The sequence below is a fragment of the Tasmannia lanceolata genome, unplaced genomic scaffold (assembly GCF_043159265.1).
Source record: "Tasmannia lanceolata isolate RefF3 unplaced genomic scaffold, GAP_Taslan_0.1 ptg000013l, whole genome shotgun sequence".
Classification (NCBI taxonomy): Eukaryota; Viridiplantae; Streptophyta; class Magnoliopsida; order Canellales; family Winteraceae; genus Tasmannia; species Tasmannia lanceolata.
In genome coordinates, this window is record NW_027518690.1 from 35,462,789 (window position 1) to 35,480,057 (window position 17,269).

The following is a 17,269-nucleotide window of genomic DNA, read 5'->3' on the forward strand; positions in this document are numbered from 1 at the left end:
TGCGGGACCCATCATGAATGTGTAGTCCCATTCCAAGGCCACGAACTATTATAAACTTTTACAGGGGTTTGAACAAGAAAAGAGGAGTTGAGTTTGTGCAATTTGTAAAATATGGTAGTGCCAGCATCACTACCCTATGTCTATTATAATAAAGTATAAAATGCGTCCCCCTATCGAAATTTTAACGAGAACATGGGCTATATACAAAGTCCATCTTCCCCTCTACGGCAAGAAGACCTACCAAAGAAGCAAAAACAAAGAAAAAAGAGCACAAGAGATGAGGGTAAGAAAAGTCTGGTACAATCCAATATTGTATAAGAACACAACAAATCCACCAACCATACAAATCTCGTGCGAAATTCCAGTCTCGATGTCTCTATTCCTTAGTTTTTACATAGGAAATTTGTAGTGGAATCCACCTTCTCTTTACCAAAATGGAAGACCATCCACATCATACAAATTCCCCCCTCTTTTCTTCTTTCTTGGTTTTGAAGTGACAGATTTTTTTGTTCTTTCTCTCTAAAAAGATCTGGGTTTGCTTCAAAATCCCATCTTTCTTTCCCCCAAGCTTGGAAATGTCAATTAACATGGTTTCTACAGCCAATTCTTTTTTGCCCCTTTTAACTGGTTTTCGCGATTATTCTGGCCGTTGTAAATTCGTTCTTCCTAGTAGAAAGAGATCTAATTCTTTTTCTGGCCAGAAAAAGATCGTTTGTGCGTGTTCAGCTCCTCCCAGAAATTTGGGTGATGGACTTTCTGCCATTAGAATCAATGTAAGATAATTATTCCCACAATTTTCTATTTTCTATTTTCTAGTAGTTAGTTTTATTTGTATTATCATTGCTGATATTTGATTAATTTATTCATAATAGAATAATTAGGCCCTATTTGGATTGCAAGAAAAACATTTATTGGGGAAATTTTTTCTTCCCATGATTTACTCAAAATGATATGATTATGGTTAATTTAGAAAGATGTTATGCTAAATTGGAGGACCCTCTAAGTCAAATTGAATAGGGTTGGTTCCAGTTATCTTTTTCCGTGTGTGAAAAAAGTAGGAAATTTTCAAAATGTTTTTCCTTTCCAAACTTTTCATGAAAATTCCTGCAACCCAAACATGGCCTTAATACTTCGGAATTATCTTCCTTTACAATATGCAAGTTGGTTTTGAACATTGGTACTTTTTGTAGAACTAGATTTTGAATTGAGCAGTTTTTATTATTTAATTGATTAAGGTGGCCCATATATTGATGGGTTTTGGTGGGTATGTTGTTAGGATTCGTCGGCATCAGAGAATTTGATTATGGGTAGAGAGGTCAAGGATGAGTCTGATGTTCTTATCGAATGTAGAGATGTTTATAAGTCATTTGGGGAGAAGCAAATCTTGAGAGGTGTGAGCTTCAAGGTGAATTTTGTCTGCTGTTCATTTCTTAATTATTTTGTATACATTTTCTTATGAACACAGTGCCGTAGAAATTAACTGTTATTAATTTTGCCTGGTTTTTGCCTGAAGTTATTTGTATACAGATTTGTATTTAATTTTCTTTGATCAGGGAATATGGTCATTTTAGTCATAGCATCTTAGATTTTAGTCATAGCATCTTATTTTGAGGATTATCATAACTTGGATGGATCATTCTTTTGATTTCAAAGCACTCAATATTTATGACCAAATGTTGATTACGGAATGAAGTTAATTTTTCATCAAGCTAATAAAAAACTTCCATGTTGTAAATATTGACAGGACCGATAATCATTAAGTATGGTCTTAAAGTCAACTTATTGTGTAAACTTTCTTGCTATTATTAGAATATTATCTCATCTTTGAAATTAAAGATAACTTCTGTGAGTTTGCTATTGTGATAGACTGGTAGTCATTGTTGAGTCAGGTTTTAGGCACTATTTTTCTCAATCAAAGATTTCCTGTGTGTGTTTTGGGGTAGGCTAGGCAGTGGTGTTCAATTAAAAAGTTTAAGAGAGGCATCCCATGTCATCGATACCCACCCATATAGTTCTAATACACTCTTAACATGTCTTACCACATCTACAGCAGTCCTACACTTGAAAAAGACTATTCTAGAAGGGATTTACTAGCCACCTTCGCAGAAGCTACTTCGCACCCCGTGTTTTGCATGTGATGACAGCCGCATATGTTGACTTTTGCTTTATTCATTTAATTAATCTGACATGGCTGTCATCACATGCAAAAGACGGGGCACGAAGTAACTTCTGCGAAGGTGGCTAACAGATCCCATTCTAGAAAATAGTAAGTAGATTCCGAAAAGTTACATTTTGTAAGTAGGGTAAACTTTGGCAACTAGAAAAATCAGAGAGCACCTTTGCACTTCAATAGTCATATTCCATAGCACAAAACCACTAAAAGCATCATAGAAGAGCAATCAAAACTCATCCTTAAAATGACGCAGTAGAGAAATGTTGCGGAGAAAAAGCAGAATCTCTCAATATCTTAGATGCTCAGCCCAATTGGGCTTAGGATCGTTTCCAACATGCTAGTGCTTTTACATAAGCCCTTATCAACAACAGCCCTAAAAAAAGTCACAAATGTGATGACAAGGACCCAGTTTCAAAGTGTACAAGTGTCATCGAATTCTTGTCGAAGAAGCACTTCTCCTTTGGATTTTTCAGTATCAACTGTGTAACGTCCCCAACTCCACATAACCTCTAAGCTCATAAGGAAAAGCGGCAGAGCTTGAGAGTTCAAGTAATGTATTGACAAACTAACTTGATTTCTTCTAATCGTGGATCTACTACTTCCAAAACTGTCTCAAGATTCAGTTATTCCATACCTCTGATAAAATCGTAAAAGTGCTTTAGCTAGTTGAAAAAAATCGTAAACCAAACCCTTCCCATGCTATGCAGTGGCTTGTTTGGTTTAAAAAATAATCAATGCAGGTCATTCGTTTTTTTGGACAATGCTAATGGAATAACAAACTCCCTCTTCTCATTGTTGTACATGCCAATTAGCCTTCTTGCTTCATGTGGGAAGTGACTTTATGACTCACTTATATGCTCCGTTGTGTGGTGTGCATGTGAGTTGTGATGTCTATTATAGTGTGCATAACTTATGTACTCATTTTTATAAGTCAGATAGTTTACGATTATGACTTTCAGTGTTGTGTATAATATGGCACACTTATGTAATTTGGATTGATTAGAGATATGAAGAGTAGACAAGTTGTAATCCATGACGTGAACTCCTCCTTCCTCATGCATTTCATGAGGCCTTAGGGTTTCTTTGGGCTCTTCATTTGTTTCTCTTCTATTTTCTTTATTTTTTCCCATTAAGGGTGATATGACTTGTATCAGAGTTACAAAAGATCTATGGAGTCAGTTTGTGAAGAGAAGAACTTGAAGATTTTTTTTTTCTTTTCTTTCCTTTTTTTGGTTGTTGTGAAGGAGGCTTTGATCCTTCATGCTGTGGAGTTTTTTTGGATCTAACTTGGCATATATGCTTCTGATATTTGGAGTATAGATTGAAATTCATGAGGCCTTCCTGAAGGAGTATAGATTGAAATTCGGTGAGCATGAATTGATGATCCTGAAGGAAGCGGGTGTTTTGGTGACTGATTCTTCTGAGCCCAATGAAGATCACTCGAAATTACTTAATGAATGGTGTGTGGAAAGCTTTGACCCAGCTGAGGCAAATGAGGGTGATGAGGTAACGGGACCGGATGTTTTGATTCCGGCCAGAGGATTGGGGCCTTGTAGTGACCGGATAACATCGAAAATCTCCAAAGACACTCTCGACATGGAATTGGATTGCAAACTAAAGTTCTATTTACTTCGCAATCAGAACGAGGATGAATCATCGGCCAGAAATGAAAGCGAGGATGAGTTTGCCGCTATGTCGGCATTGGGTGATGATATGGGAATTATGTATAAGGAGGATGTGGACTATATAAGGAAGATGTTCATGGAGATCGAGGGTAGGGATCGGAAGGGGAGTAAAAAGGCGAATAATTCCGGTAAGGGGAAAAAGGAAATCAGGGCTCTGCAAAATGCTAGAGCTAAAGGTTTCTTTGGGCACAATTACCGTTCTTCCAAATGAAGATTCTATTATGGAATAACAGGGGTTTGGGGTCGGAAAGAAAGAAACTGGCAGCGAAGGAAATTTGCCGAAGGAGAAAACCAGACATTTTTGCAATTATCGAATCTAAATTAAGTGGGGTGGGGGAGAACATCATTAACGGGATTTGGGGTCATAGCGACCGTCTGTGGTGTGCAAAAGATGCAATGGGATCGGCGTGGGGTATTATTGTTATCTCGAAGGATTCTCAATTCAGAGTGTTGCGGCAATCTATTCAGCAATATTCAATCTCACTTACCTTTTCTTCTCCTTTACAACAATCTCACTTACCTTTTCTTCTCCTTTACAAGGTGCTGAATGGATGCTTACAGTGGCGTGTGGGCCGGTAAGGGCTAGAAATCGGCACGCTTTCTGGCCGGAAATCCACTCCATTCGGGATGGATGACCAGGTGCTTGGATCTTGGGAGGGGACTTCAGTACTATTAGGTACCCTTACGAGAAAAATTGGATTGGGCGTATTACTTCTAGTATGCGGCATTTATCTGATTTGATTAACCACTGTGAGCTGATCGATTTGCCTTTGGAAGGTGCCAAATTCACTTGGACGAATAATCGAGAAAGATTAATTCAATCTCTGATTGATTGAATTCTTATCTCCAAGGAATGGGATGAATCTTATCGGAATATATACCAACGAGCGCTACGACGACCCATATCCGATCACAACCCACTAATGCTGGTGCTTGGTGAAATCTCGGGTGGACCTTATACGTTCAGAATGGACATGTCTCTCTGTGAGAATTCGACTTTTGACGCAAAAATTGCTGAATGGTGGCCCTCGGCACATTTTGAAGGTTGGGCGGGGTTCATCCTGCTGATCGCCGTGCAAAGTTTTTTCGCAAGGAAGAAATTCTATCGGGTTTAGAGGGACTCGAAAGAAAAGAAGAATGTTATCCACTGGTGGAGGCCGATCGTCAATTGAAGGAGAATTTAGTGGTGGAATACGAAGATCTGATTCGTAGGGAGGAAATTCAATGGCGACAGAAATCCCGCGCCATTTGGCTTGACGTTGGGGACAAGAATTCTAAGTTTTCCATATGATGGCAAATTCAAGGAGGAGGGCTAACATGATAAATTGTTTGATGATTAACGACGTGCTCGTGGAAGATAGGGATCAAATTACAAACTGTATTGTTGATTACTAGAAAAACTTATATACCTCGGCGCATGAGTGGAGGCCACGTTTGGGGGTTTGTCTTTTAACAGAATTGATGAAGAAAAACAGGGTTGGCTGGAAAGGATATTTTCGGTGGAGGAAATTGAAGCGACACTGAATGCGCTGAAAAAAGACAAGGCGCCTGGACCGGATGGCTTCCCAATGGCATTCTATATCCGATATTGGGATTCCATAAAAGAGGAGGTATGCCGTTTCTTCAACGAGTTCCATGAGAGTTGAGTTCTAAACAAAGGGATAAATACTAATTTCATAACTCTTATTCCTAAGAGGGAGGATGCAACCGAACTAAAGGATTTCCGTCCGATTAGTTTGGTTCACAGCCTTTATAAACTACTAGCGAAGACACTTGCTATGAGGTTTTGCAAGGTGATGGATATAGTGATTTCCAAGTTCCAGGGGGCTTTTGTGTATAAAAGGCAAATCCTTGTCGGGGTGTTGATTGCAAATGAAGTTCTTGACTCAATGAAGAGGAATGGGGAAAGGGGCATTATTGCACGGGTGGATCTAGAGAAAGCTTATGATCTTGTTGACTGGGGGATGTTGGACTTCATTTTGGACAAGATGGGTTTTGGGGAGAAATGGAGGAAGTGGATGAGGTCTTGTGTTTCTACTGCTTCCTTTTCAATTCTTATAAATGGATCTCCTCATGGTTTCTTCAACAGTACTCGGGGGCTTCGTCAGCGCGACCCCTTATCACCGTATTTATTTATTGTGGTGGTGGAAGCTCTCAGTAGACTGTAATCTCTGGCGGAAAGCAAAGGTGTTCTTATGGGTTTGACGGCTAGTAAGAATTCTCAACTATTACACACTTACAGTTTGCGGACGATACCTTAGTTTTCCTCAAAGATGGGTTATCTCAAGTGGCAAATTTGAAGAGGTTGTTTCGTCGGCTTGAAATGGCATCTGGATTAAAAATCAATTTCTCCAAAAGCACTATTGCGGGCATCAATTTGGAGGATGAGGCAGTTGGGGGACATGCTTATATTCTTGGATGTGGGGTGAGTCAATATCCTATCACTTATCTTGTTTTACCACTCGGTTTTGGCATCCCAAAAATCGGGCTGTGGTATGTCGTCATTGAAAGAATCGAAAGGAAACTTGCCACATAGAAGAAGAAGTTCTTATCGTTCGGTGGTCGAATCACTCTCATCAAGGCTGCTCTCGCCAATATGCCGGTGTATTGCATGTCTTTATTTAAAATACCAGCCAAAGTTGCCAACCGCATTGAAAAGATTCGAAGAGACTTCCTCTGGGAAGTGAGAGAGGGAGAATCGAAGAAGCTCAAACATTTACTATCGTGGCACAAGGTCTGTATGCCTAAGAATTGCGGTGGTCTCGATATTGGAAGAATCCGTTTGCGCAATAAATCTCTACTGGGTAAATGGCTATGGAGGTTTGGGGTTGAAAAGGAAGCTTTATGGCACAATATCATTGCAAGCAAATACGGTCGGGGGTGGGGGAGTGGGAATGTGGAGTCCCGTCGCGCAGAAATGGATCTGAGGTGTGGTGCTCAATTCATTCCATCCGGGAGCTATTTAGACCACTTGTAAGATTTAGGCCCAGTAAGGGCAATGAAGTCCGTTTCTGGATTGACTTATGGGTGGGTGACTCTACCTTATCTACAGCTTTCCCGGATATATTCAGGATTGCATCTAATAAGGAGGCAACAATCTCGGATAATGTAATTTATGGTGAAGGCGGTGGGGCTTCTTTTTGGGACATCCGACTTCGTCGTAATCTAAAGGATGAAGAGGTTGAATCTTTCACTACACTCATTACTATTTTATGCAACACATATCTATCTCCGTCTCTCGGACAAGTGGATATGGACACCTGACTCTGAGGGGGTTTTACGGTAAAGAGTTTCTTCCTAAAATTAACGGTGGGGGATAGACGAGATAGTAAATGGAAGTGCTTATGGTTACCCTATATACCCCTGAGGATTATGGCTTTTGCTTGGTCGGTGGCGCACCGCTGTATAAATACTTATGAAAGGCCACAGAGGAGGAATGTTCGGCTGGCGAGTAGGTGTGTTCTATGTTGTAACTGCACTGAATCAATAGACCACTTTCTGTTGGTATGCCCTCATTCCTCTGCTGTGTGGATGGGAGTGTTTAGGTATGAATTGGGTGCTCCACAATAACATATCTGAGACTCTTAAGAACTGGGCGGGGGTTTCTTGGCTGCATCGGACAAAAAATGTGGAATGCTATTCCGTTCGCAATTATTTGGTTTATATGGGTCGAGCGCAACAACAGGATTTTCAATAACAGGTACAAGACTGCCAGATCTTGGTGTCTCTCAATCATTATTGCGATTATTTCATGGGTGACCTGCAAAGGGGGAATATCGTATTCAATTTCTCACATATTGAGGAATGGATTCACGGTTCTGAGGGAGGAAAGGGCTGTGAATACTCTTAAGCCTAGTTGGTCGGCACTGCCTGTGGGCATTCTTAAATTTAATTTTGATGGGAGCTCACTGGGAAATCCGAGCCCGGCGGGGATCGGGGAGCATTTCGAGATTCCAACGGAAGTATCATTATGACTTTTTCAGGGCCGGTGGGTGTCTGCGATGCGAACGAGGCGGAGGCTAGAGCATTACTGTTTGGGCTTCGTTGGTTTAGCAATCATAATTTGGGGCCCCTAATGGTATGGTGGTGGGTGCAATTCGTGCGATTGGGATCTTGTGCAAAAAACTTGCTCGTTTGCATGAATTTGTGGTGCTGGTTAGGATCATCTTTTGCTCCAAATTTCTGATTTGATTCACTTGCTTGGATGTTGATGAGATGCTAATTTAAGAATGGTCTATGTGATGGTAGATTCCCTTATGTGACTTATAGAGTTCCCGCATCAACAGTGGCCATATGACTTATAGAGTGATCCCGCATCATCACAGACCACTGTTTATTCGAGACTTCACTGTTTATTCCGCATTGAACTGTAATATGCGGAACACTTGCTTCTATTGTCGACGACTTGACCATATCATTATAGAGTGTTCTTAGCATTCCAAGGTTCGTGGAGGTTCAATAGGGTTAGGAGACCCTTCAGTGAGGTGGTACTTAGGACCCTCCTCAAGGAAGTGGTGACGGAGCTCAACATGCATGTCAGACTACTACACTTGCTACATGCACCGAAGACAACACGTATGACCATATCATTATAGATTGAAATTTATGTTACAATATGGTTTAGTTACACATATAGTTGATGTTTCTTGAGTATCTTTTTCCTATCATTATGATTCATGTTCATTTAGCCAAGGCACTCGACTATTGTTTCCCACAAGTTATCACGTTACCACAACACCCTTTGTACTAGTACATAGTGATGCATGGGGACCAATGCCTATCTCATCTCTTCAAGGCTATCATTAATTTGTTACATTCATAAATGATTTTTTCTAGATATACATGGATATCTCTCTTGCATAGTAAATATAAGGATACAAATGTATTTCATACAGACCTTAAAATGGTGAAAACACAATTTCAGTCAGTCATAAATATCCTGTGATTTGATTAGGGGGAGAGTGCCTTTTTGATGATTTTCAGTAGATGGACATATCATATATGTTATTGGTGTACTTCTTATTGGGTCCCATGCACCACATATTCTTTGCGTAATTTTGTTCATTTCCCTCATTGTAAAACTGGAGCAGCAAGCACAACAGTTCACACTTGCAGATGTGTGTTGCAGCAATTCAGTAAATTTCCATGTTTTTTTTTTTGAAAATATAAATTTCCATGTTAATATCTTCAAAACAAAAGAAATAGATGGAGATGATCTCCAACGTCAAGACTCAGTCATGAATTCCAAAAAAAAAAAAAATTCCCAATAAAACAAGCTGCTTCTTTCATATATATATATATATAGTGTAAACTCCTTATACAAATAGGATTAGAAAACTAAAATGAATACAGTATCACATTGGTGATTGGACACCCTACTTCTTAGCAAATAAATTTTAATAGGACTAGCCGACTAGGAGTCTTGAACAAACTAGACTTCCAAAAGCAGCAATCCTATGGAAAAAAAATAGGATCTCGATCGTCAATTACAAATAGAAAACCAATTCTATTATAACTTCTTGCCGAATTTGGTTTTCTTAGGGTTTTTTTGCTCCCAGAGTAGGAGGAAGGCTCGGATGTTTTCTCTTTGCCCTTAGCTTTAGTTTCTCCTTTTTTTCATCTGTAGGAGATATCTGTGCAGATCTTTGGCAGATTTGCTTGCCAGTGGGTCTGGTATATGTCCGAATGGGTCCTGGGAGTTTTATGTTTTGTGTGGGCCCGATGAGTTCTCCTCTCCAACCATGTGTGCAGATCCAGACGACACGTGTCTTTTGACTTCTTGAATGGGGTTTCGGCTAATAATCCTAAACTGTGTAATAGTCCTCTCCAATGGTGATTTCCTTGGACTAATTCATTCACTCTACTTTCCACTTATATTATTTTAGAAGTGTTCAGTCCGAAGGAGTGGATTCGCTGTTTTAGCTCAAAGATCCGTTTTTTCAGATAATGGTGATCGGATAAGCCACACATTGAGAGATCTATTAATTTGTTTAAAAGGAATACTACCTTGGAATGTGTTTTTTGAAAGTTGGGGATTGCTTAATTCTTTGCTACCTTGGAATGTGTTAAACTATGATTTAAGTGTAAGTTATCCAGGATACTGCATATACATGAGATTTTTCCAGGTGGTCCATGGTGATTAAAGTTTGGACACAGTTCCTCCCCACCCGAAAACAGATCGGCAAGCTCTGATACCAGAATGTATACTTAGCTCATAGGGAAAGTCCAGTTTCATTTGGGGTGTTGATAATATTGTTCACTGACTGTGTCTTATTTATTCGACGCTTCTGTCTTGTTTATTTGACACCTGTCATTTTACGTTGTACATTTCTCCAGACAATGTATTAAACACCTAAAAATGACATGCCTATGCCTTGACAGACAACTTGTTCATATTTTTCACACTTTTTTTAACTGAATATTTTTCCCACAATTCTGTCTACATATGTAGATTAAACATGGTGAAGCAGTTGGAATAATTGGGCCTTCTGGCACGGGAAAATCAACAATATTGAAGATTATGGCAGGACTTCTTGCTCCAGATAAAGTCAGTAATTTGATGCAACTGCTCATGCATGAGTTTGTCTTTACTACAGTTTTTTTTTATTGTGGTGTATAAAGTATATTCAACTCAAATCATTCTGCAAACCACTTTTAATATCTTTCGTACAACTAAGTGTATCGCCTAATGAGCAGGGGGATGTTCTTATTCGTGGGAGAAAGAGACATGGTCTGGTCAGTGATGAGGAGATATCCGGGCTTCGAATTGGCTTGGTATAACTTTCAGTGTCTGCTTGCAAATCTGAAATACCACTGAAGCTTAGATCAATCAAATGTGGCAATATGATAACTTGTTCATTGTTTGATTTCATTTCACTAAATGATTCCATGACTCAGTGCACCCCATTTCTAACTATTTTTTGGAGGGGTTCATCAAACCATACAGAACTACTTCCACATGTTGTTTCATGAGTGCTCCATTGTTTACTCATCTATCTATATTAGACATGTACTTTATTGCATCCATTGGTAGAACACTAATCGTTCTCATTGCGTGTAGTTATAATTCTTACAATGAATCCGTAATTTTGTTTGGGGGTGGGGGTATTCTTTATAAGACGGCACACAAAGCTGTGACCCACCTGCTTTGGAATAAACAACCAGCCAGGATCTCATTCTGGTGCTGTACTTAAATAATTGTAGGTATTTTGGCCACAGTTACTTAAATAGATGGTGTTCTCATCGGTTATATTTACTAACTTATTTTTTTAGCTCAATATATCATGCTTTGCTGATCACTTTATTTAGTTTTTTGTATAATAGGTGTTTCAGAGTGCTGCACTTTTTGATTCTATGACAGTACGAGAAAATGTTGGTTTTCTTTTGTAAGTGACATATGAAATTGTATTGAGAAATTTTGATCATCATCTTCTGTTTTCATATTCTGACCAATCACGTGATTATTTGATTATCGAAATTTTGTATCGCCCCAACTTTTCTATTTCAGGTATGAAAATTCTAACATGTCGGAGGATCAAATAGGAAAGCTTGTGTCGAAAACTCTGGCGGCAGTTGGCTTGAAGGTATAAACTAAAATTGTCGATAAAGTGTGTGGCTTGTGTTTCAAAATTTACATTTTTTCCTTTGTAGATGTTTAAAATGACTGATAGAAGCCATACTAAACATATGGTATTATTGGAGATGACAGCACTTCGTGATTTTATTAGTGTTTTGAATAATGAAATCTTGCTCCAGAATTGTAATTAAGTTCCTTTTTATCAAGTCATTTTATGGTTGCGGTAAAATTATGCTGTGATGATTCCTCAGCCAATACATACTTGATGGTTAGAAAGGGGTGTAACTAATGACAACTTACATTTTCAAGTCACTTGGATTCTTTTTAGCATTTCCTGGTAGCATATTCAACCTTTATGTTTAGAATTCTAGTGAGGGATATAGATCCAAATTTAACCCAGATCCGAGTTTTGTGTCTGAGTTTAGAGATTATAATTGGTTCAGCTGCCAAAAGCGAAAACGTGTACACACACAAACACATTGACAAACACACTGTTTTTGTTACTAAGCACTTGGGTTACTTGCTTTCTTCATCATCCATTTTTTGGTGCATTTGCTGGGACTCTTCTTCTAGAAGTTAATGCATTATTAAAAGTGAGTGATTGATGCACTTATTATACTGATCAGATAGATCGCATTACGATTTAAGATTCACATGATAAATCCTAATGTTAATTTGACACTGTGCAGGGTGTTGAGGATCGATTGCCTTCAGAGTTGTCTGGTGGAATGAAAAAACGAGTGGCATTAGCCCGGTCCATAATCTTTGATAACACAAAGGAGGCAATAGAACCAGAGGTATATTCTATGTATCTATGTCACAAATATGTCCTATATTTTCAAATTTTAGTGATTTTAGCGTGACATTTTGATAAAACGATAAAATCCCAAAATAATCCTAGAATTAAAAAAAATATATAGCGATATTTTCATTTGTTGTGATAATTTAACGATTAGATACAATATTTTTACGATATCTTTTATTTTTTATTTGTTCTTAATCTATGCATTTTTAAAAAATCTCGAAATAATCCTGAGAATTAAAAAATAGTGATATTTTCATTTTCCGTGATAATATTGTGATATTTTTACAATATTTTTTTATTAATTTATATATTTTTTTAAATAATTTTATTTTTATCATTTTTTCCCTATACAAACCTGAAAAAAAATATATCCCAAGATCTTTCCTTTACCGAGAAATTCCCGGGAACGATATTTGTGACATAGCTATTTACACATAACTTTATATTTTTATGTTGTTTTCTTTAGTTTCTAATTATTTTAGTTACTGCCAATATATTTGAAGCCAATCTGGGAAAACCTCTCCCTCCCTCCCTCTCTCTCTCTCTCTCTCTCTTTATATATATATATATATATATATATATATATATATAGAGAGAGAGAGAGAGAGAGAGAGAGAGAGAGAGAGAGAGAGAGAGAGGAAATGAAGTATGTGCAGCTGCACAGATAAGCTATCTGTGCATGGCTCACAAACCATAGTGGGGGCCACATTTTTGGGGGGGTCCAAAGCATTCATTTGGAAGGCCCTTCCATGGATAGGGTGTGTACCAAAAATTAGCCTTATAGGATCATCCTAACCCAATCAAAGTTGGAGGGGAAAATGGACAGACACTGTTTCTACCCATTTTTTAACTCCACAAATGGCAGGGCTAAGATGATCCTAAAGGGCTGATTTTTGGTACACACCCTATCCATGGAAGGGCCTCCCAAATGAATGCTTTGGATCCCCCACTATGGTCTGCGCAGCCATGCACAGATAGCTTATCTGTGCAGCTGCACATACTTCATTTCCTCATATATATATATATATATATATATATATATATATATATATATATATATATGAGAAAAGTGTTTCTAGTCGGCCTACTAGAAAAGTTATCTAGTCACCATAAAAACAGTGGGGGTCCACATTGTTTGGGTGATCCTAAGAAGTCATTTGATAGGCCCTTGCATGGATAGGGTGTGCCCAAAAAATCAGCTCCATAGGATCATCCCAACCCTACAATTTGTAGACGTTAAAATGGACGGGTACAAAATTCCACAAATCTGTCCATTTTTTAGCTCCACAAATCAAAGGGTTAGGATGATCCAATAAAGCTGATTTTTTGGGCACACCCTATCTATGTTAGGGCCTATCAAATGAGTGCTTTGGATCATCCAAACAATGTGGGCCCACTGTGTTTTTGGGCGGTGGACTAGAGAAGGTTCTCTAGTCAGCCGACTAGAAACATCGTCCCCATATAAATATGAGAAAAGTGTTTCTAGTCGGCCTACTAGAAAAGTTATCTAGTTCGTCGGCCATAAAAACAGTGGGGGCCCACATTGTTTAGGTGATCCTAAGAAGTTATTTGATAGGCCCTGACATGGATAGGGTGTGCCCAAAATATCAGCTCCATAGGATCATCCCAGCCCTACAATTTGTAGAGGTTAAAATGGACGGGTATAAAATTCCACAAATTTGTCCATTTTTTAGCTCCACAAATCAAAGGGTTAGGATGATCCAATAAAGCTGATTTTTTGGGCACACCCTATCTATGTTAGGGCCTATTAAATGAGTGCTTTGGATCATCCAAAAATGTGGGCGCACTGTGTTTTTGGGCCGCGGACTAGAGAAGGTTCTCTAGTTGGCCGACTAGAAACATCGCCCCCATATATATATATGAGAAAAGTGTTTCTAGTCGGCCGACTAGATACGGGGCCCACATTGTTTGGGTGATCCTAAGAAGTCATTTGATAGGCCCTGACATGGATAGGGTGTGCCCAAAAAATCAACTCCTTAGGATCATCCCAACCCTACAATTTGTAGAGGTTAAAATGGACGGGTATAAAATTCCACAAACCTGTCCATTTTTTAGCTCCACAAATCAAAGGGTTAGGATGATCCAATAAAGCTGAGTTTTTGGGCACACCCTATCTATGTTAGGGCCTATCAAATGAGTGCTTTGGATCATCCAAACAATGTGGGCTCACTGTGTTTTTGGGCGGCAGACTAGAGAAGGTTCTCTAGTCGGCCGACTAGAAACATTGCCTAAAAGTGTTTCTAGTCGGCCTACTAGAAAAGTTATCTAGTCCGTCGGCCATAAAAACAGTGGGGGCCCACATGGTTTGGGTGATCATAAGAAGTCATTTGATAGGCCCTGACATGGATATGGTGTGCCCAAAAAATCAGCTCCATAGGATCATCCCAACCCTGCAATTTGTAGACGTTAAAATGGACGGGTATAAAATTCCACAAATCTGTCCATTTTTTAGCTCCACAAATCAAAGGGTTAGGATGATCCAATAAAGCTATTTTTTTGGGCACACCCTATCTATGTTAGGGCCTATCAAATGAGTGCTTTGGATCCTCCAAACAATGTGGGCCCACTGTGTTTTTGGGCGGCGGACTAGAGAAGGTTTTCTAGTCGGTCGACTAGAAACATCGCCCCCATATATGGGATTAGTGTTTCTACTTGATCGAGTAGATAACTTATCTACTCCATCGGCCAAAAACACAGTTGGTGCACATTGTTTGGGTGAGTCAAACCATTCATTTGATGGGCCCTCACACAGATAGGGTGTGCCCAAAAAATCTGCTCCATAGGATCATCCAAACCCTTCAAAATGTGGAGGTTAAAATGGATGGATATAAACCTTCTCAAATCTGTCCATTTTTTACCTCCACAGTAGTTAAGGGTTAGAATCAAGGTTTTAAATGTTGGTTTCGGTGTCGGTTTCGGCCACAACGGAAGCCGAAATATTTCGGTTTCGGTGGAAATTTCGGCCGAAATCAAGTAAAAATTTGACAAAAATTTCGGTTTCCTTAAAATTTCCACCGAAAAGTAGAAAATTTCGGTGGAAATCGTTTACATTTCGGTAGAAATTTTGTAAATAAGGATGAAAAAATTTCAGCGAAATTTCGGGAAAATCATGTAAAAATCCGATTCAATGTAATTTCGGTTTCGGTTTGTCCAAACCGAAACCGAAATATTTCGGCCAAAATTTCGGAATTCAGCCGAAATTTAAAACTATGGTTAGAATTATCCTAAGGAGCTGATTTTTTGGGCACACCCTATCTACGTGAGGGCCTATCAAATGAATGCTTTGGATCATCCAAAGAATGTGGGTCCCCACTGTATTTTAGGCCGCCGGAGTAGAGAAGTTATCTACTCGATCGAGTAGAGACACCTCTCTCTCTACACACACACACACACGTATTTCAAGAGAACATTGTGTATATGTGTGTGTGTGTGAAAAGAAATGCAGGGAAAAAATCCAAGTTTGATCTAGGTTTGATCAGCCTAGAATCAAACAGCACCTAGAATCTAGGTTTGATCAGCCTAGAATCTAGCATTCATCATCTATCACGTGGCAAAAGTAGTGAAACCTTTTAACATGTTAAAGACTTTTTTCCAGTGCAACAGTAGAGAAAACCTGCTAGACTTTTTTTTTTGCCTGACAGAATGTCGTGCTCTTATTTGTGGTTAGGTCCTCTTGTATGATGAACCAACAGCTGGGCTTGATCCGATTGCATCGACTGTTGTCGAAGATCTCATACGGTCCATCCATTTGAAAGGTGAAGAAGTCATTCCAGAACCCGGGAAGATTGCTTCATATGTGGTTGTCACTCATCAACATAGTACTATACGAAGAGCAGTTGATAGGTAATATCATTTCCAACATTTCCATTTTCCCATTAAAAGCTCGCTCTTCCGTCTCCTACAGAACCAAAGGTCTTTCAACAGGTTGTTGTTCCTTTACGAGGGGAGAATTGTCTGGGAAGGCATGACACATGAATTTGCCACCTCAACAAATCCCATTGTTAGACAGGTATCATTGCATCAAGTTTTGAATCCCTTCACCAATGTTAAGTTTTTATCTATCTCACTAATATTGTTCTCGGGAATTTCTCGGCATGGGAAAATCTAGGGATATATATTTTTTTAATTTTTTCTCGTTTATATCAGAAAAACAATAAAAAAGTAAATTATTTAAAAAATATATAAATATATAAATTTTTTGAAAATAAAATAAAATAAAAAATATCGTAAAAATACCGGGATAATACCGTGATATTATTGCGATATTTTATGATAAAAATGAAAATATCGCTATATTTTTAAAATCTCAGGACTATTTCGGGATTTTGTTGTTTTTTGTCAAAATGTCGCGATAAAAACGCGATATTTTGAAAATATCGGAGATATTATTCGTGACATAGGTTTTTATGGAAATCTAAGCTGAGATCTAAATATGCAGTTTGCATCTGGAAGCTTGGATGGGCCGATCCAATATTGATGATATACTTGTGATGGATACTGTGGAGAGAGAGTTAGATGAGGTGTTTTGACACCCATTTTTATTTAACAATCACTAACAAAACTGTGGACTTGATGGGAGAAGATGGACAGTATCGGATGAACTGCAGGTAAGCAACATTGGATTTCAAATAACCATGCTATCTCTGCACGATTCTGGTTGCACGCTGACAACGTTGTGCCATGGTATACCTAGGAAGGTGACTGGATGCTGACCAGGAAAATCCCATCCATGATTTATCTTGCTGGTACATTTGTTCCATTTCATAAGCAGTTTTTTCAGTGCATTTACTTTAAAAGGGTCTTTGTTAATAGTCCCCAGAATGAAAACAAAATATTATACCTAACAGAAGCTTTAATAGCATTGTGTTGTTCTGTCACTAGCGGATGTTATTTTTCTCAGCAAATGATCATGGGCTTTTCGCAAATATTTTATAGGTTACAAAGACGAAAATGCTACAATCAAATGCCCAGAGCTTAGAATGGTTTTGCTTGGATATGGGGCTCAGCAG

General features: G+C 38.7%; 1 protein-coding gene across 2 annotated transcripts; it reads left to right on the forward strand.

The window, feature by feature from the left end:
- The first annotated feature begins 191 nt into the window (after window positions 1-191).
- Window positions 192-17,137, forward strand: ABCI13 (non-intrinsic ABC protein 11). Of its 2 annotated transcripts, XR_013255323.1 has the most exons (11): window positions 192-773; window positions 1,277-1,405; window positions 10,310-10,405; window positions 10,555-10,632; window positions 11,182-11,243; window positions 11,366-11,441; window positions 12,124-12,231; window positions 15,928-16,103; window positions 16,185-16,269; window positions 16,699-16,867; window positions 16,954-17,137. XR_013255323.1 is itself a non-coding variant. In XM_077395984.1 (10 exons), exons 1-10 carry the CDS (start codon window positions 576-578, stop codon window positions 16,735-16,737), a joined length of 1,047 nt encoding a protein of 348 aa, XP_077252099.1. In that variant the 5' UTR covers window positions 192-575; the 3' UTR covers window positions 16,738-17,137. The 2 variants fall into 2 exon arrangements, 1 of the variants encoding a protein (XP_077252099.1); XM_077395984.1 differs by having other exon boundaries at window positions 16,699-17,137.
- Window positions 17,138-17,269: the final 132 nt, after the last annotated feature.